Source organism: Nematolebias whitei, chromosome 19, assembly GCF_014905685.2.
Source record: "Nematolebias whitei isolate Nwh7 chromosome 19, NemWhi1, whole genome shotgun sequence".
Classification (NCBI taxonomy): domain Eukaryota; kingdom Metazoa; phylum Chordata; class Actinopteri; order Cyprinodontiformes; family Rivulidae; genus Nematolebias; species Nematolebias whitei.
Window position 1 is genome coordinate 40076709 of NC_056516.1, and position 20343 is coordinate 40097051.

At 43.5% G+C, this 20343-nt stretch overlaps 1 protein-coding gene across 1 annotated transcript in view; it reads left to right on the forward strand.

Moving 5' to 3' along the window:
• ago4 (argonaute RISC component 4) overlaps positions 1-20343 on the forward strand; it is a 25803-nt gene that overhangs the window by 2870 nt on the left and 2590 nt on the right. Inside the window, exons 2-10 of the mRNA XM_037693081.1 lie at positions 8087-8258; positions 8327-8447; positions 8518-8699; positions 8996-9132; positions 9416-9550; positions 10353-10440; positions 10511-10658; positions 10736-10855; positions 10934-11095. Coding sequence (XP_037549009.1) covers positions 8087-8258; positions 8327-8447; positions 8518-8699; positions 8996-9132; positions 9416-9550; positions 10353-10440; positions 10511-10658; positions 10736-10855; positions 10934-11095 — 1265 coding nt within the window. The remainder of the gene's footprint in view (positions 1-8086; positions 8259-8326; positions 8448-8517; positions 8700-8995; positions 9133-9415; positions 9551-10352; positions 10441-10510; positions 10659-10735; positions 10856-10933; positions 11096-20343) is intronic.

Below are 20343 nucleotides of genomic sequence, written 5' to 3' on the forward strand. Positions count from 1 at the left end.
TATATTATTATACAATATTATGTTATTATACAATACTATATTATTATCTTACAATATTATATTGATTTGTTTGTATAACTATACGGTTTTTCTCAGTATCACAGTCTGTCACGATACGATTTCGATTCTATTCAATGCACAAGTCTATCGATATATTGTGATATCAAATGCCCATCTCATTTACATATAAATAATTTTACAAAAACAATTCAAATATGATTTAACCATTGTATTTCTGTTATTACAGGCACCAGGCATTTAAAAAATTTTTTTCTTAATTACAAAATAAAAATAAATGACCTGTTCAGTATAGTCTCACGTTTCTCATGTTTTAAGTGCATTTTTTTAAACCAGTTGAGGTAAAAGAGCTCTCATGACCTGTCAGTCATAGATAAACCAAAATAGATATTGATCTTCCATAGTATGGCTATCAGTGCCGTGTTTGTTCTTCAGGTGAACGGACATATTTGTAGTTTCCTGAGTATTTGAACTCACACTGGCACCTGTTGCACATGACATGAGTTCTGTCTGTCATCATCAACCTTTATTTAGACAGGTAAATCCCATTGAGCCTCGAGGACTCATTTACAAGAGAGACCTGATTTCAACAAAGAAAGATGACAACAATGGACAACAGCAACAACAATAAGCAGTTATAAAAACTCATACTACAGTTTTTTTTTTTTTTTAACAAATAGGATGGCTAAAAGGAAAAAGGTAACAAAACCAAAAAAACAGCTAGATTCCAAGACAAATGTAGAAAACTAAAAACAGGAACATGTCAGCATTGGTCCCTGCCAGGAGTCCAACAGATTCTTAAAGCCACTTAGAGAGGTCAAGGTCGAGAGCTTCAAATCTTTTTGTAAGATATTCCAGGAAACAGGAGCGGAGTAGGAGAAGGCCCTTTTGCCTAGTTCAGTCCTCACTGAGGGAACACTGCAGGTAATGATGTCCTGAGAGCGCACTCCGTAGCTGCACTCACGCAGAGACATGTAGGAGGAGATGTATGAAGGCAGCAGACCAGGAAGTGATTTAAAGATGAAGATGTACCAGTGAGAGAGTCTGTGTGAAGTTAATGGTGACCAGTTAACCAATGAATACAGGGTGCAGTGGTGGGTACGATAATCACAGCCAGTTATGAATCTTAGTGCACCATGATAGACAGCATCCAACATCTGCAGGGTTCTTGTAGGAGCGTTCATGTAAATAATATCACCAAAATCAATTGAGGGAAGGAAAGTCACAGATACAAGGTGTTTCCTAGCATTCAGGGTTAGACAGGATCTGTTTCTGAAAAAGAAACCCAGTTTAATTTTCAGTTTCTTTACCAAGTTTTCCACATGGAGCTTAAAAGAAAGATGTGAGTCGACCAAGATACCCAAATATTTAAATATATAAATAAATATTGTATATAAATAATATTTATATTTAAATAAATATTGTCTGTGTTTCCAATAGTTACCTTGATCATCTCATATCTCAATATTGAACCTTTTTACAATATTCTAATTTTCTGAGATACTGAATTTGGGCTTTTCATTAGTTGTCCGTTATAATCATCAACATTCAAATAAACATTTGAAATATATCAGTCTGTGTGTAATGATTGAATATAATTTACAAGTTTCACTTTTTGAATGGAATTACTGAAATAAATCAACTTTTTCATGATCTTCTAATTTCATGACCAGCACCTGTAGTTGATGTTGTATAATTTAAAGATCTCTGCTGATATTATTTTTTCATTATTGGTCTCTACATCATGTATTATTGATGATTGAATAGCATTTTGTTGTCGTCGTCTTTTGTTCCATATTACAAAAGTACCATACCATACCACTTTATTTATAGAGCACTTAAAACAGCAACAAGGCCAACCAAAGTGCTGTACAGACAGAACAACAGGTAACACACAAAGCACAATACAAAATGAGGTAAATCAGAATATAGACATAAAACGATGCAGATAATGACGACAAACCAGTGTGGAGCATACAGGATCAAACACAGATCATCTGGTGTTGAAAGCTACTGAATAGTAGTGAGTTTTTAAACGGGACTTGAAAACCGAGAGGGAGGGGGCCTGTCTGACAAGCAGAGGTAACTCATTCCAAAGTCTTGGTCCTGCTACAGAGAAGGCCCTGTCACCTCTGCACTTAACACGAGTTCCTGGAACTGTGAGGAGCAACTGGTCCGCTGACCTCAGGGAGCGTGGTGGGACATACGGTTGTAGCAGATCAGAGAGATGGGGGGGGGGGGGGGGGACACTGTTCAGTGATTTGTAGACATACATGAGTATTTTGAACTGGATTCGAAAGTGAACTGGTAACCAGTGCAGTGAGGCCAAAACTGGTGTAATGTGCTCTCTTTTGCCTGTACTGGTTAAAAATGGGGCTGCTGCATTCTGGACCAGTTGTAGTCGTGCAATGGAGGTCTGACTGATACCAAACAGGAGTGAATTGCAGTAATCAAGCCTAGATGTAATGAATGCATGTATTACTGTCTCCAGGTTCTTTTTGGACAATATGGGCTTCAGGTTAGACAGCCGCCTCAGTTGGAAGAAACATGATTTAATCATGTTTACATGATCTGCAGGACCATGCTGCAGATCATGTAAACATGATTTAACAATCATGTTTACATGATTGTTAAGTTTCAGGGAAGGGTCCATTATCACTCCCAGATTAGTGACTCTTTGTTTTTCTGACAGGGTTAGAGCGGAGAGGTCGATGCAGTGGTTTGTGATCGTGTCGTTGGGAGGGAACAACATGACTTCAGATTTCTTTTCATCAAAACTTAAGAAGTTTAAAGCCATCCAGTCCCTGATGTCAGCCAGGCAGTTGAGCAGAGGTTGAATAGAGCATGTACCATTGTGTCTTAGGGGGAAGTAAATTTGACAGTCATCGGCATAGAAGTGGAAGGGCATGTTGTGTTTCCAGAAAATAGCACCAAGCGGCAGCAGGTATAAAGAGAATAGGAGGGGACCCAGGATGGACCCCTGCGGAACCCCCCATTTAAGCTCTGCCTCTGCAGAACTAAAATCCTTGATGGAGACACAAAAGCAGGCAGTGTTTTGTTCTCCCTCCTCAATCCGTCTCTCTCTGGATCTAATAAATGCTCCGTTTGCCCTTTGCATGTACATTTCATCTGGCTTAGGTTGGAGGTTTAGTATTTTTGTTCGTCTTCTACTGAGGGATTCGGTTTATTCAAGAATCAAGGATTGTTATTGTCTTTCACATCACATGTGGTACATATGGTGGAACGAAACTATGTGCACAGGGTCCCAGTTGCATCCAACAAAAATACAAATTGTAAAGAAAACCGTGATAAGATCCGAGTCATGAACTAAGAATATACTCAATTCACTAAACTAAGAATACACTAAGTACTAATGGTACAAAAACATTGCACCAAAACAGCAGCACGAACATGAGTCTGTGTGAGCAGACGAGGACGAATGCACACAGCAACATGAAATAATCAGCAACATGAGATCAGTGTACACAACCATCTCCTTCGTCTTCTTCACATTGATGTGAAGGTTGTTCTTCCTGCACCAGCTCTCCAGGTGTTCTCACGAATCCTCATTCAGTTTCATCAATAAGTGGATCCAAGACAATTTAAATCCATTTCACAAGTATAGAAGCAAATATCTTGTAGTCTGTGTTCAGCAAAGAGATTGGACACCAATTATCGATCAGTAACGGGTCCCTTTTAGGTTTAGGGATCATCAGACCTGGAGTTGGTGTGGACGGTAGAGTTCCTCGTTCTATGCTTTCTAGAACTGCTTTGAGTATGAAGGAGCCAAGTCTTCCATAAATGTCTGATAAAACTCTGCACACAGGCCATCACCTCTGTATTAGATATGAGATGCTCACTGGCAGAGGTGACCTCCTGTAGGGTTATTGGACCATCACATATTTCCTGTAGCAGTGTTTCCTCTACCATTATACAAGCGGGGCACACCGCCCCGTCAACAGAGCCGAGCGCCCCGTCTACCGAACCCCCCCACCCCCCAACCACCTGTCGGCACTGACGTAACACTAAAGTAGCAGCTCGCAGCGCAGGTGCACTAGCTAAAAAGCTCAAGGCAGCGTCTTCTCTCACGCTGACAGCCCTCACACACACACACACACACACACACACACACACACACTGTAAAACTGTCTGTATAAACAGTGTGCTGCACAGCTGAGGACGTGTCCCCCCCCCCACACACACACACAAAAATCAGACTAGACGAGTGCCCTGCCATGGCAAGTTATCTTGGGGAAACACTGTGTGGGTTATTGGACCATCACATATCTCCTCATCTTCACTGAGATGTTTAACATCACTCACAGAACTGAGAAATAAAGTTGCTGGTTGCTGACAGTACTTCTACAGCACATCTCACCACTGTCCTGCTGTCCTCATACACGTCCTGCTGTCCTCATACACGTCCTGCTGTCCTCATACACGTCCTGCTGTCCTCATACATGTCCTGCTGTCCTCATACACATCCTGCTGTCCTCATACATGTCCTGCTGTCCTCATACATGTCCTGCTGTCCTCATACACGTCCTGCTGTCCTCATACATGTCCTGCTGTCCTCATACATGTCCTGCTGTCCTCATACATGTCCTGCTGTCCTCATACACGTCCTGCTGTCCTCATACACGTCCTGCTGTCCTCATACATGTCCTGCTGTCCTCATACACGTCCTGCTGTCCTCATACACGTCCTGCTGTCAGATGCTTGTTCTAAATCCACAAAGACACAATGGAGTTCTTTCTGACCATCTCTGTTCTTCTCCATCAACATCCTAAAAACAAAGATGGCGTCTGTGGTGCTCTTTCTCTTTCTCTTCATGAAACCATACTGCTGCTCACAGATAGTCACCTCTCCTCTAAGTCTTGCTTCCACAACTCTCTCCCAGATCTTCATCATGTGGCTCATCAACTTAATTCCCCTGTAGTTGCTACAACTCTGTACATCACCCTTGTTCTTAAAAATGGCCACCAGCACTTCTTCTCCATTCCTCAGACATTTTCTCAGCCTCAAATATGCCATTGAATATTTGAGTCAAAAACCTCACTGCCATCTCTCCAAGACATTTCCAAACCTCCACTGGTCATCAGGTCCTACTGCCTTCACCTTCTTCATTCTTTTCAGAGCTTTCTGGACTTCTCCCTCACTAATCTTTCCCACATCCTGGTCCACAGTTTCTATGACCTCTACTCTTCTTTCGTTCTCTTCATTCATTAGCTCCTCAAAGTTCTCCTTCCATCTTCCCGTCACACTCTCCTCACTTGTTACAACATTACTATTCCTATCTTTAACAAGCCTAACCTGCTGCACATCCTTTCCAGCCTGATCCCTCTGTCTCTCCATTCAGTACAAGTTCTTCTCATCCTCTTTAGTGTCCAGCGTCCCATACAACTCATCATACACCTTCTGCTTTGTCTTAGCTTCCTCCCTCTTTGCTCTCTGCCCCCCCAACATCAGGCAGACCACCTCCCTTCCTCACTTCAAATCTCTGCTAAAAACACATCTGTTCTCGCAGACATTTCACACAGTGTGAGTTGATTTAGTGTTTTTGTTTGTTTGTTTGTTCTTTGTTCCTGTTTTGAAGTGCTTTTTATTAATTCTTCAGTATAATCATTAGTGTATGGTATTTTTTCATTAATTTTACTCCCATTAATGTTGTTGTTAAGCACGTTGATAACAGTTTCTGTTTTAAATGTGTTCTATAAATAAAGTTGACTTGACTTCTCTACGTCCCATCTCCTTATCTTCCTGTCTCCTCTCTTCAGTCCTCTCACTGTCTTATTTCTTCTTGGCTAACCTCTTTCTTTGAACATCTTCCTGCACTTCACTATTCCACCACCAGGTTTCCTGATCATCCATTCTCTGTCCAGATGACACACCAAGTACCTTCCTACCTGTCTCTCTAATTACTGTTGCTGTAGTAGTCCAGTCATCTGGAAGCTCTTTCTTACCACCCAGAGCCTTTAACAGCTCCTCTCTGAACTTCTCACAACATTCTTCCTTCCAAAAAAGTTCAATCTGGTCCTCTGGACATTAAAAAAAAACAAAAAAACAAAACATACATTACATTAACTTACATCGGGGAAACTAAACAGCCACTGGCCAAAAGGATGGCCCAGCACAGAAGATCAACTTCATCAGGCCAGGACTCTGAGGTCTACACTCATCTCCAGGCCAGCGGTCACTCTTTCAGGGATGAAGATGTTCACATCCTGGACAGAGAGGAACGATGGTTTGAGAGAGGAGTAAAGGAGGCCATCTTTGTGAAAAGACACCGTCCATCATTAAACAGGGGCGGAGCCTCCAGGTTCAACTGTCCCCCTCTTACAATGCTGTGATTGCTAGTATCACTCAGCCCTCTGTGAATAGTAAACAGCCATCAGGTGCTAATGATCCATTGTTAGGCTGATGGTCCTTCTTGACCATGTGATCAGCTGGTTCTGGTTGTCAGCAGCAAACTGGTTGATCCACTCTGAGAAGGTGCTATTTAAGAAACTGAGCTGAATACAGCACCTCACACTGAGGAAGTCCTCAGGATGTTTCTATATATTTTTTTGCTTTGTTTTGTTTTTTTGAATGTCCAGAGGACCAGATTAAACTTTTTTGGATTTTTCTACCTGGATTATTGAGCAGCATCAGGATAACATTCTTCCTTCTTCATCTTCCACCATTTGGTCTTCTCTGATTTGACTCTTTTTCTCTTCTTCACAACAGTCATTCTACACACAACCATCCGATGCTGTCTGGCCACGCTCTCCCCTGCCACAACCTTACAGTCTCCAATCTCCCTCAGGTTTCCTCTTCTACACAGAATGTAGTCGACCTGCGTACTCCTTCTTCCACTCTTATAGGTCACTCTATGCTCCTCCCTCTTTTGGAAACAGGTGTTGACTACAGCCATTTCCATTCTCTTGGTAAAATCCACCACCATCTGTCCTTCCTGGTTTCTGTCCTTGACACCAAACCTACCCATCACTTCCTCATCCTCTGTTTCCTTCACCAACATGTCCATTCAGGTCTGCTCCCATCACCACTCTCTCCTCCCTGGGAATACTCTCCATCACTTCATCCAGATCTTTCTCCTCCACATCACATCCAACCTGTGGAGCATAACCACTGACAACATTCAGCATCAGACCTTCTACTTCTACCTTCAGACACATCACCCTATCTGACACTCTTTTCACCTCTACTACATTCTTTGTCAACTCCTCCTTCAGGACCCCCCCCCCACCCCATTCCTCTTTCTATCCACACCATGATAAAACAGTTTGAACCCTGCTCCAATGCTGTGAGCCTTGCTGCCCTTCACTTGGTCTCTTGGACACATAAAACATCTACCTTCCTTCTCAGCATCATGTCAGCCAGCTCTCTACCTTTGTCATTTTCTGTGTCGGACCTTAATTAACAAAAAACACTTAATCCAGGTACATTGATCGTTTAAACCTGGTCATTTATTTCAGACCTCTGGTCAGAGATGAACCTGCTCCACATTTCATCATCTTTGATAATGTTTCACATGTCTGTTAGCAAAATAGCTCATGAATCACTGGATGGATTTGAATAAAGCCTTGGAAAGTAACAGCTGGATATTTTTAAACTGAAAGTATCAAACACTAAAACATCTGGAGATGTTTGCAGGTACTGAACTAAGGTTAGTTGTGGTAGTAGCTGAGAGTCATCGTCAACAGACTCTGAGGTCTAACCCTCATGACACGATCACGAGATCACACAGAACAACTCGTAAAGGCCTGTTGTAAAGTTAAATACGATGAAGAGAACCTGTCTGATGATGGTATGGTATAAAGTTCATTCATTTAAAAAAACAAAACAGTTCCATAACAATATAAAAAAGATACAAGAGACTTAAAATGAAAGGCAGCAGAAAGAAGAAAAAATTTTATTATATCTGCTCCATTTTTCAATTATTTCAATCATAATAATCTTCAAGTAACAGAACAAAACGAATAACTCTTTCTAATTTTTCTAACTCTAATACAAAACACAGTAAGCTACTGTGTGATGATGATGATGATGATGCCCCTCCTCCCTGCAGGCCCGCCCGCTCCGGCCTCTCTGTTCCAGCCTCCGCGGCGTCCCGGCCTCGGCACGGTGGGGAAACCCATCCGGCTCCTCGCCAACCACTTCCAGGTGCAGATCCCGAAGATCGACGTGTACCACTACGACATCGAGATCAAGCCCGAGAAGCGTCCTCGCAGGGTCAACAGGTGAGCGAGCGGACAGGTGTTTGTGACGGCTGCCAGCCTCGGACTCTGATGGTGTTTGTGTGTGACAGGGAGGTGGTGGACACCATGGTGCGGCACTTTAAGATGCAGATCTTTGGAGACCGGCAGCCGGGCTACGATGGGAAGAGGAACATGTACACGGCACATCCACTGCCCATCGGGAGGGACCGGGTCAGTTCTTACCTTCAGCTCACCTGAACGATACCTGTGGGCTGCTGCTCAGTCTTGTTTGACCCCTCAGGTGGATCTGGAGGTGACCCTGCCGGGGGAGGGGAAGGACCAGACCTTTAAGGTGTCTCTGCAGTGGGTCTCTGTGGTCAGTCTCCAGATGCTGCTGGAAGCTCTGTCGGGTCACCTGAACGAGGTCCCTGAGGACTCTGTTCAGGCCCTGGATGTGATCACGCGACACCTGCCCTCCATGAGGTAAAGCCCCCACCCACCCAAGGAGAAGCTGTAAGAAATGACTCGCATGTCTGACAGTCTGTGACGGTCGTGTTAACCCTTTGAGTTGGCTCCTCTCACCTTCCATCTCCAGAGATGTTCTGATCCGGATCTCTCAGGGACCGGGTTTTGTCTCACTCAGTGGAGTTTGTGTCTCAAACAGCTGATTGTTTGGGGGGGGGGGGGGGGGGGGTTGAACCTAATTTTGTTTGAAATTATCCCAAGCTGTTCTTCTTCAATCATCTCACCTTTCATTTGACCTTCACCTTCAACTGCAGGTACACTCCTGTGGGCCGCTCCTTCTTCTCCCCTCCGGAGGGATACTACCATCCTCTGGGTGGGGGCAGGGAGGTGTGGTTCGGCTTCCATCAGTCCGTCCGTCCTGCCATGTGGAACATGATGCTGAACATCGACGGTAAGCTCCGCCCCGCCCCCACGGCTCAGAAATCCTCTGTGGACAGGAGATGTTTGTACTTTCAGTTTATTTCTAAAGGCACAACAGAAGTCTCTCAGGAACTGAACACAGACGTTCACAAATAAAATAATAATTTATCAGGAACTTGTTCCTTTAGGAGGAACGTTTATGTGACGTTAAGTCTTTAATTATTGGACACATCCAGCACACGTCGAAACAGTCATGGAGCTCTGTGATTGGTTTGTGTTCCAACGAACCTGACAAGGTGTTTGTCACCTGACAGTGTCGGCCACGGCCTTTTACCGTGCCCAGCCCGTCATCGAGTTCATGTGTGAGGTCCTCGACATCCAGAACATCAACGAGCAAACCAAACCGCTCACCGACTCTCAGAGGGTCAAATTCACCAAGGAGATCAGAGGTGAGCAGTCGCTACCTGCACACACACACACACACACACACACACACACACACACACACACACACACACACACACACACACACACACACACACACACACACACACAATGACTGTCTTGTCTCAGTTGACCGTAAAGGTAATAACAATAATTATAATTATTGTGTTAACAATAATAATTATTGTTATAATAATAATAATTATTGTTAATACAATAATTATTATAACAATAATAATTATTTACACAATAATAATTATTATTGTTAACACAATAATTATATAACAGTAATAATTATTGTTATAACAATAATAATTATTTACACAATAATAATTATTATTGTTAACACAATAATTATAATTATTGTTAACACAATAATTATATAACAGTAATAATTATTGTTATAACAATAATAACAACAATGACAACAACAACAATGTGTATGTGTTGTCGTCATTGTTGTCATACAATGATGACACTGGCTCTCTGCATGTAACTCATCCACCCCCAGGTGGAGCAGTGGGCAGCTATTGGGGGGCACCCGGGGAGCATTTGTTGGTATGGTGTCCTGCTCAGAGACACCACGACATGTTCAGTGACTGCTGGGAATCAAACCTGGGACTTTGGGGTCCCGAGTCGGCTGCCCTGCCTCTAAGACAGGTGGATGGACACAGGTGTGGGCCGAGGTTTAGAAGGTGTGGAGATGAACCAGGTGGTGTTTTCTCCACCTGTATGCTGCACCTGAAGCCTGGTGGACCTCCTGTCTCATGGTTGTCCTCCTTCTGACCATGTGTTCTCGTCGAGCAGGTCTGAAGGTCGAGGTGACGCACTGTGGGCAGATGAAGAGGAAGTACCGAGTGTGTAACGTCACCCGCCGCCCTGCCAGCCACCAAACGTAAGCCTCGTCTCCCTCACCTGTCTGTCTCACCTGTCGTTGGCGTGACGTTGGCGTGCTTCGTCCACAGCTTCCCCCTGCAGCTGGAGAACGGGCAGGCCATGGAGTGCACGGTGGCGCAGTACTTCAAGCAGAAGTACAGCCTCCAGCTCAAGTATCCACATTTACCGTGTCTGCAGGTGGGACAGGAGCAGAAGCACACCTACCTTCCCCTGGAGGTGAGACACGGCCATGTCTGACAGCCCCCACAGCTGGAGTGTGTGATTAAATGGGATTAAATGTGTTTTCCCTGCAGGTGTGCAACATCGTGGCCGGCCAGCGCTGCATCAAGAAGCTCACGGACAACCAGACGTCCACCATGATTAAAGCCACGGCTCGCTCGGCCCCCGACAGGCAGGAGGAGATCAGTCGCCTGGTGAGGCTCTCTGGACAACATCAAACTGTCCCCCCTGCTCAGCGGCTCATGCAAACTTCCTCTGGAACCCCCCCACAGGTCAAAAGCAACAGCATGGTCGGGGGCCCGGACCCCTACCTGAAGGAGTTTGGCATTGTGGTGCACAACGACATGACCGAGGTGACGGGGCGTGTCCTCCCTGCACCCATGCTGCAGTATGGGGGCCGGGTGAGTACAGACACAGGCAGGGACTGTGGCAGGGTGAGTACTGGGCAGGGCTGCGTGGGGTGGGGGGGTCAGCATGGGTGTTGTCACACAATGGGGGGTGGGGGGGTGTTCCAGTGCACCGGGCTGATCTTTGATAGTTTAAATGTCTGGAGGTGATTAAAGGATCAGAGCAGAACTATTGGAACGCCTCCCCCCACCCCCCCGTGTCTTGTCCCAGCAGTCTGAACTCCACTCCTTCACCAACAGGTGACAGGTGCGTTACCTGTTCTGAACACAAACACCAGTTAGACACCCCCCCCGAAAACCAACAATGTTCCTCCAGACGAGCTCGGATCACTTCCTTGTTCACTTTGAAGGAAGTTATGATGATGATGATGATAGCTGCCAGCTGGGATGGAACAGAGAGGGGGGGCTCGACCTGTTGGTGACAGGAAGGAGCTGCTGAGATCCACCATCTGAACCTGAAACCAGACCAGACGTCTGCACCTGGTTTTCAGACTGCAGGGCTGGTTTGGTTCAGGGGTTGTGTGAAACACGATGATGATGATGCTAGCAGGAGGAAGATCAGACTGAACCTCAGATCACAGCTGCTGTTTTTGTTTACTTCATAAAACTGCAGCTTGTTGACAAATACAACTTGGACCTTTAACGAGCTCAGTTTTCCAACATTCAGTTTGTTCTGTTGCTGAGCAGAAAATGTGTTGAGAGCTGCAAACAATCAGCTGTTTGTCTCCCAGTTCTGTTCCTGGTGTGGTTTTCAGTCTGGTCAGCTTCCAGTGAAACCTTTAAATGCAGACTGAAGGGCCCAGTACACTCCATCCAGAGCCGAACAGTCGACTCGCCATCTCCTTTCATCGCCCACGAGACACGGCACAGAGCTCCTTGGAAGCCCCGCCCCCTGCAGTATATGTCACTGCAGGATGCACGATGTGTGCACGATGTGTGCACGATGTGTGCACGGTGTCCATCCAGTAGTTTTTGGACATTTGACTAATGTGTATAAAAAGTCATGCAGCAGAATGTCCGAGCACACAAACTTCCGACCAATCACACAACGAGAAAAAGTTCTGCCTGGGTGTTGTCGAGAAAGGGCGGAGCTACCTGAGAACAAACTGACGTGATTTTTGTCACGCAGCTACATCACTGCGAGTCGGTTTCCATGTTTTGGGTGGAGTTTGCAGGGCTCTTGGAGCTTCTCATGATGGGTCGTTTGAGCAGAGAGCAACACGTTTGTTGACGTGCAGATGCGTCAGAACCCTGCATCACTTCCTGTCAGACTGACATCACTTCCTGTCAGACTGACATCACTTCCTGTCAGACTGCCAGATGAAAAGCTTCAGTCTGTGATTTCACCTGTGATCTGTGCTCGCTCTAATTTCTGACACATGCAGGAGCTTCAGTTCAGCCACTTGTTCTGGAGGATGAAGCTCTTTGGGGACTCTGAAGTTGATTTAAAGTGTTTTGGGTCTAAATTTAAGTTTGAGCTTTTTCACGTTTATTATTCTAAACTGATGATAATTACCGTACTTTCCAGACTATAAGCCGCTACTTTTTCCACAGACTTTGAACCCCACGGTTTATACAACGCCGCAGCTAATTTGTGAATTTTATTTTTATATTTTATTTTGAAAGGCTGAAAATCTTCCTGCTGCCAGAAAACATTTTACTTTGACACACCTGGGCGCTCCTGTAGCTGCCCCCCCCATGGGTGTGGGTCTTTGAGACACGAACAGAGTGGACACAGCTTTTCACAACACTCATGGTTACTATCCGCTTCTGAACGGACTGACACATGAAAAGATGAACAGACTAATCAATCAAAAATCATTTAAACAGCTAACTGAAAGGATGAACAGAGAAACAAGATATTTTACTCATAATCCCACTCATTCCAGTTTTATTTCTACAGATAATCCCACTGAGCCTGGGGGACTCGTTTACAAGAGAGACCTGATTTAAACAAAGAATGATGACAACAATGGACAATCATAAAAGAAGCATATAAATTGAAATTTTTTTTTTTACAAGTGAAAATAAAATTATGTAAAAGAAAATGTAAACAATAAAAACAGCTAGATTATAAAGCGAATGTAAAAAACTAAAAACAGGAACTTACCAGATTCTTAAAGCTACAGAGAGGTCAAAGGTTGAGAGCTTCAGGTCTTTTTACAAGATATTCCAGGAAACAGGAGCGGAGTAGGAGAAGGTCCTTTTGTCTAGTTCAGTCCTCACTGAGGGAACACTGCAGGTAATGATGTCCTGAGAGTGCACGCTGTAGCTGCACTCACACAGAGACATGTAGGAGGAGATGTATGAAGGCAGCAGACCAGGAAGTGATTTAAAGATGAAGATGTACCAGTGAGAGAGTCTGTGTGAAGTTAATGGTGACCAGTTAACCAGTGAATACTGGGTGTAGTGGTGGGTACGTAGTTACAGCCAGTTATGAATCTTAGTGCACCATGATAGACAGCATCCAACATCTGCAGCATCCAACATCTGCAGCATCCAACATCTGCAGCATCCAACATCTGCAGGGTTCTTGTGGGAGCGTTCATGTAAATAATGTCACCGTAATCAATGGAGGGAAGGAAAGTCACAGATACAAGGCGTTCCTCAGGGTTCAGAGTTAGACAGGATCTGTTTCTGAAAAACAAATCCAGTTTAACTTTCAGTTTCTTTACCAAGTTTTCCACATGGAGCTTAAGAGAGATGCGAGTTGACCAAGATACCCAAATATTTATAGGAATCAACAAACTCAATGGGGACACCATTTGAGGATAAAATCGGAGGAAGAACTGCTGGGACCAACTTCCTGTTTGAAAAAAAGCATCTCTTTAGTTTTATCAGCGTTTAGGGCAAGTTTGAGGTGAAACAAATCAGTCTGGATGATCTTGAATGCAGATTTCAAAAGCTGGAAAGCCTTAGCAACAGTTTTAGCTCGACAATAAACAACTGTCATCAGCATAGAAATGTATCAGAATCAGAATCGGAATGCCCTTATTGTCATTATACGCAGTACAATGAATGCATCAGGGATGCTCTGACCTACATTACCTATGTAGATTGTAAAGAGGGTGGGTCCTAAGACTGAGCCTTGTGGTACACCATTGTTGACTGTTAAATAACTGGAGGAAGTACCATTATGTTGAACACATTGCCTCCGATCTGAGAGATAGTTAGAGAACCAACCAATGGTGTGTTCTGAGAAACCAGTTTCTGAGAGTTTATGACACAAGATGTTCTGATCCACAGAGTCAGAATCTTTAGACAGGTCTAAGAAAAGTGCAGCACAATAATCCTTAGCATCCAGTGCTTCAACAACATCATTAAGAACCTTCAGTGAAGCAGTGGTTGTGCTGTGTTGTTTCCTGAAACCAGATTGATGTGGAGGTAAGATGTTAAATGAGTCCAGGTAATCTTTGATTTGAGAGTTTATCAGTTTTTCTAGAATCTTGGCTAAAATGCAGAGTTTAGAGATTGGTCCATAGTTGTTCAGTGAGGGGGGGTCTCCTCCCTTCAGCAAAGGAAGAACAAAGGCTGTTTTCAAGTGTCTGGATGGAGTTTTGTCTTATGGAGAGATTGAAGATGTGGGTCACAGGGACTGTGATGATATGAGCAGCCAGCCTTAAGAAATAAGGTGAAAGTTCATCTGGACCTTCAGATTTTTTAGACCTTTTAACAATTTATTCATTCAACCTTTATTTAAACAGATAAATCACATTGAGCCTCGAAGACTCATTTACAAGTGAGACCAGTTTGGACAGACAAAAACAGTGGTTAACTGGACACATGTAGGAGCTGGAGGCGAAAAAAATTCCTATCAGACTTTTTTCTTGGCTGAGAAAAACCCCAATATTGAAAAAACACCTCGCACAAACAAGCACATATTTACATAGACATTCTGCAGAGCAGAGCAGGAAGAAGGAAGAGACGAGAGCGGTCAACAACGCTTATAGATGCTCTCGAGGTCACTGTAATCAGTCAATGTCCTCCGGTGAGATCCATAAACATTCTTGAGGTATGTCGAGAAATGGCCAAGAATGACCCCTGAGAATCCAGAGTCCTGAAATGATGACACAAAGTTTATTCAGCTGGTTTCATCTGGTTATCAGTTGGAAATTCCTCAGGGAGGGGGTGGTGAGCGTCAGATCACATTTTCTCCAGGCAAAATTCAGATAAGGTGGCCTTCAAGGACACCAAGGCGACCAAAATTTAGATAAACACACAGTTGTTTTGGGGACAGGCCCAACTTAATGACATCTGCTTTGAGTCTGTGTTTGGTCCACTCGATTCCGAAATGTCCAAAATAACATGGCAACACCGATGGAACATGACTGAGTAAAATGACTGAGTAAAATCCCCAAGATCTGATCCATTCAGCCCAAAGCATTTGAGTCCGGGTACTCGAGACATGAACCAAGCCATCATAAAGGCAAGCAGCGTGATCGAGTCCAAATTTGTTGCTGACGACTTCCTTGATTGTAGATAAATACCAGGACCAGCTGAATCCAAAAAGCAGGAACCAGTTATCGTGATACCAATTAAATATGCGTCCTTAAAATCCACAGATGGCAGCAGAGATAGACACATCATCAAGTCTTCCAGTCGATGAGATATCCAGCTGTGTGCGTGCCAACAGGGCAAATTGGCTCGCCTAAAGCCTGTCTTCTCTTCAAGAAATGTTGTAAATTGAGTTGAGGAACCAACTGGTCAGAACAAATCCATAATTATGGTTCGGAAGGAATGCAAGAGAGTCTCCAAAGCAGTTTCACAGACAGACAGAGCAGTAAAGCAGAGAGGGAGGGAAGCATCCGATCTCGGCTTGAGCAAGTGGTGAAGTGATTATTAACCTCACTGACTGAGAACGGGGAAAGAGAAAAGGTGGGATTTTCTGAAGATTGACTTGTAGGAGAGATATGGTTTGTAGAAGTTTAACTTTTAGAAGTGGCTGATCTACCATAAAGAACTCTGTGGTCATGTGACCAGAAGTCCACCTGAATGACCAATCAAGTACCATCTCATTGAGTCACGAGGACCCTCTCCCCAAGAGACATGTGCACTGATCAGACTACCTGTTTAAAGAAAAGTTTTTAAAAAAATCTGAAACGGGGAGGGGGGACTGGGTGAACGCAGATGTCAGTGGGGTTCCACCGTGCAGATTCCAACTGAAAGCCAAAAACAAAGTAAAACACTTTGCTGGGAACTATTTTCATACTAGTTTCATTAATTTTGTAAGTAAACACGCTCCACTTCACCAGCTCAGAGTAAAGAGCCCCTGGTTTACCTCTGAACTAGCCGACCTCTGGCACAGGAGGAACCAGCTTTGGGCAACAGCAACACAGACTGGTTCCGACACCCATTGGTTGCAGTTTCATGAGTTACAGAATCACTGTACGGCTTCCATTAAAGCTGCAAAACAAAACTACTATTTATCTCAGATCACCAACAATCTAAATGATCCTAAGAGCTTCTGGAAAACTATTGGTGGCAGATCTCACTCATGTGACCCGTCACCACAATTATTTGTTGACTCTGCCTCTGTGTCAGATGAGTTGCTAAATTGTTTCAACATTTTGTTGCCTCCGGTTCCTTGTTTGATACAGTTTCTAAAGGTACATCACCTCCAGCAACAAGTCAAACCTCAGTAAACCATACCTTCTGTTCTTCACCGTTCTCTGTCAGTGAGGTTACCAAACTGTTCAAAGATCTGGACACTAGAAAACCTGCAGCCCTGATGACCTCCTCCTGACTTCTTCAGTCTAGCTGCACAAATTATAAAAGAACCGGTGTCTTACATTTTACATCTGTCTATACAACGGAATACTGTCCCAGATGTTTGGAAAACAGCTGTTGTGCTGCCATTATTGAAGGAAGGAGACCCCACTGTACTGAACAATTATCCACCAATCTCCAAACTCTGTATTTTAGTTAAGGTTTTATAAAAACTGATAAATACTCAAGTCAAGAAGTATTTGGACACTTAATATTTAATCTTCTCTCCAGTCTGGTTTCAGGAAACAACACAGCACAATGATCGCTTCACTAAAGGTTTTTAATTATGTTGTTGAAGCTTTGGACACTAAGGATTACTGAGCTGCACTTTACTTAGACCTGTCCAAACCTTTGATACCATAGATCATCACATCTTCTGCCACAAGATCTCAAACTTCTCAGATCACACTGTTGGCTCGTTCTCAAACTATCTCTCAGGTCAGAGGCAATGTGTTTGACATAACAGTCTTCATCTAGCTATGTAACAGTCACCAATGGTGTGCCACATGGCTCAGTTTTAGGTCCCACTCTCTTTACAATTTATATAAATAATGTAGGTCTAAATATTCCTGACCCATCCGTGCATCTCTATGCTGATGACACTGTTGTTTATTGCTGAGTTAACACAGTTGCCAAGGTTTTCCAGCTTCTACAGTCTGCATCTGACATCATCCAGTCAGACTTGTTCCACCTCAAACTGGTGCTAAATGCTGACAAAACCAAAGGATGTTGTTTTCTAACAAAGTCTGTGCCAGCAACTCTTCCTCCTCTCATCCATGCATGGTGTTCATATTGAGTTTGTAGATTCTTACAAATACTTGGAAACTTTGGTCGATGCACATCTCTCTTTTAGGGTGCATTCACACCAGCACTGTTTAGTCCACTTTAATCGAACTCTAGCACATTTTCCTAGAAAGTCCGGTTCGTTTAGGGAGGTGTGAAAGCACCATCGAACTCTGTCATGGAACAAAAAGGTGAACTCTGGCCCGGGCTAAAACCTAGGTCTCGGTCCGGTAGAAGCGAACTCCAGCGCGGTTCGAGTGCAGTGTGAATGTAAACAGACCGGGCCCCGCTCCACAGGACAAACAAACACACATTTCTCTTACCTCTTATGGAGCCGTCAGCTGACTTGTGTGAAAAACAATATTCTCCATGGTCTTCTGTCTCATCTTCTGCTCATGCTGAGTCCATTGTTGAAAAATGACAAAATATAACTCCTAAAACTGCTAAAACTTGATGCCACTTCATTTTATTTTTATTTACAGAAGAAGAAGAAGACGTGTCTACAGAGGTTTTTGTGTCGTTTTTTTTCAGTAGTTCTTGGTGCAGCGCCCCCACAGGCGAGCGGGGGAACAGGTTGGTTCAACAGGTTGGTTCAACAGGTTGACTCGACTGCACAGTGCAGTGTGAATGCAAACGCACCAGCTCAAATGTAACAAAAGCTCATGGATATTGGTCCCGAACCGAACTGAGTCTACCGGACTATCTAGTGTGAAAACGACCTTAAACCACATGTTGAAAACCTGATAAAGAAACTGAAATTAAAACGGTGTTTCTTTTACAGAAATAGATTCTGTCCAACTCTGAATGCCAGAAAACACATTGTAACCTCTACCTTCCTACCGACCATTGATTACGGTGACATTATTTACATGAATGTTCCTGCCAGCTGTTTGCAGATGTTGGATGCTGCAGATGTTGGATGCTGCAGGAGTTGGATGCTGCAGATGTTGGATGCTGTCTATCATGGTGCACTAAGATTCATAACTGGTTGTAACTACCGTACCCACCACTGCACCCAGTATTCACTGGTCAGTTGCTCATCATTATCTACACGTAGGCTCTCACACTGGTTCATCTTCATCTTTAAATCCCTCCTTGGTCTGCTGCCTTCTTATATCTCCTCCCACATGTCACGTCGTCAGTGCAGTTACAGCGTGCGCTCTGAGTCCATCATTACCTGCAGTGTTCCCTCAGTGAGGACTGAACTTGGTAAAAAGGCCTTTTCCTCTCAGCTCCTGCACCTGGAACACCTTGAAACAGGAACTTTGGTTTCTTTAAGGGGTTTCAAACGGTTGATAATGTCAACAGAAACATCAAAGCAAATATGTTCTTGTTTTTAGTGTTTCACCCTGTTTTACTGTTTTATACACTATTATTTTAACTACATTTTTACTGTAGTTTATTGTTGTTGTTGTTTACTGTTATTGTTGTCTGTACTTTATATGTTCTGTCTGGAACAGGTCTCTCTTGTAAATGAGTCCTCATGGCTAAATGAGACTAGCCTGTAGAAATAAAGGTTGAATGAATGGGGGGAAAAAATGGCCACAGAAAACGACATGGAAGATTTTAGTGGTGGACCATGGTGTCATGCCAGATTTATGAAACAAAGAGGACAGGACATCATCAGGGAACGAACACCTCAGTCAGCAGCTCCCTGCAGACCACACGAAACACAGTTTCACCGTAACTCAAGCATGGACAGCAGAAATGTCCATCTGAATTGTTTTTACAGCCATGTTAAAAACATTGTTAAAAAAAAAAACCATTTAAAACATTTACCGTACTGGACATAGCCACCTCCTCTGGACAAGATTCAGCTGTTCACCTCCACCTCACAGATAAGGGACACTCTTTTGAGGACAAAAATGTGCACATTTTGGACTGAGAACACAGATGGTTTGAGAAGGGGGGTGAAGGGGGGGGGTGAAGGAAGCAATTTATGTGAAAAGAGAAAAACCATCTCAACAGAGGAGGAGGCCTCAGATTTCCACTTTCAAAAACCTATAATTCAACTTTAAGACTGATTCCCAGCCAGTTTTCACACCTGATGGGAACAGAGGGGCCTCATCTGTGAATTAGAGGAACAAAGACCTTAAGAAACCCCTACTGTTAAGGTGTTGAGGTGTGATTTGTCAATCTACATATGTATGTGTATCTTATCTCAGCCTTCACTTCACCACTTGCTTTCAAAAAGCGTTCAATACAAAAACAACTGGACTTTATTTGTAACAGAAGACGTTTCGCTCCTCATCCGAGGAGCTTTCTCAATTCAAAGAGCAGAGAGTGAGAGATACAGGTTATAAGGCTGAGTGAGATAAGACACACACACATATAAGACACACACACACACATATGTAGATTGGCAGTTCACACCTAAAAACCTAAAACAGTAGGTCTTTGTTCCTCTAATTCACAGACGAGGCCCCTCTGTTCCCATCAAGTGTGAAAAACATTTCAAGGATTTAGATTTGAAATGAAAATAATTATTAAAAACTATAAAAATTGAATGGATTAATTAATAGTCAATCGTCTACCATCAACTACCATCAATAATCTATCATTTATCATCATTACCGTCATCAACCATCATTTACCATCAATCACTATCTACCATCATCATCAATAATCATCTACCATCATCAATAATCATCATCTATCATCTGCCATCATCTACCATCATCAATAATCATCATCTATCATCTACCATCATCAATAATCATCATCTA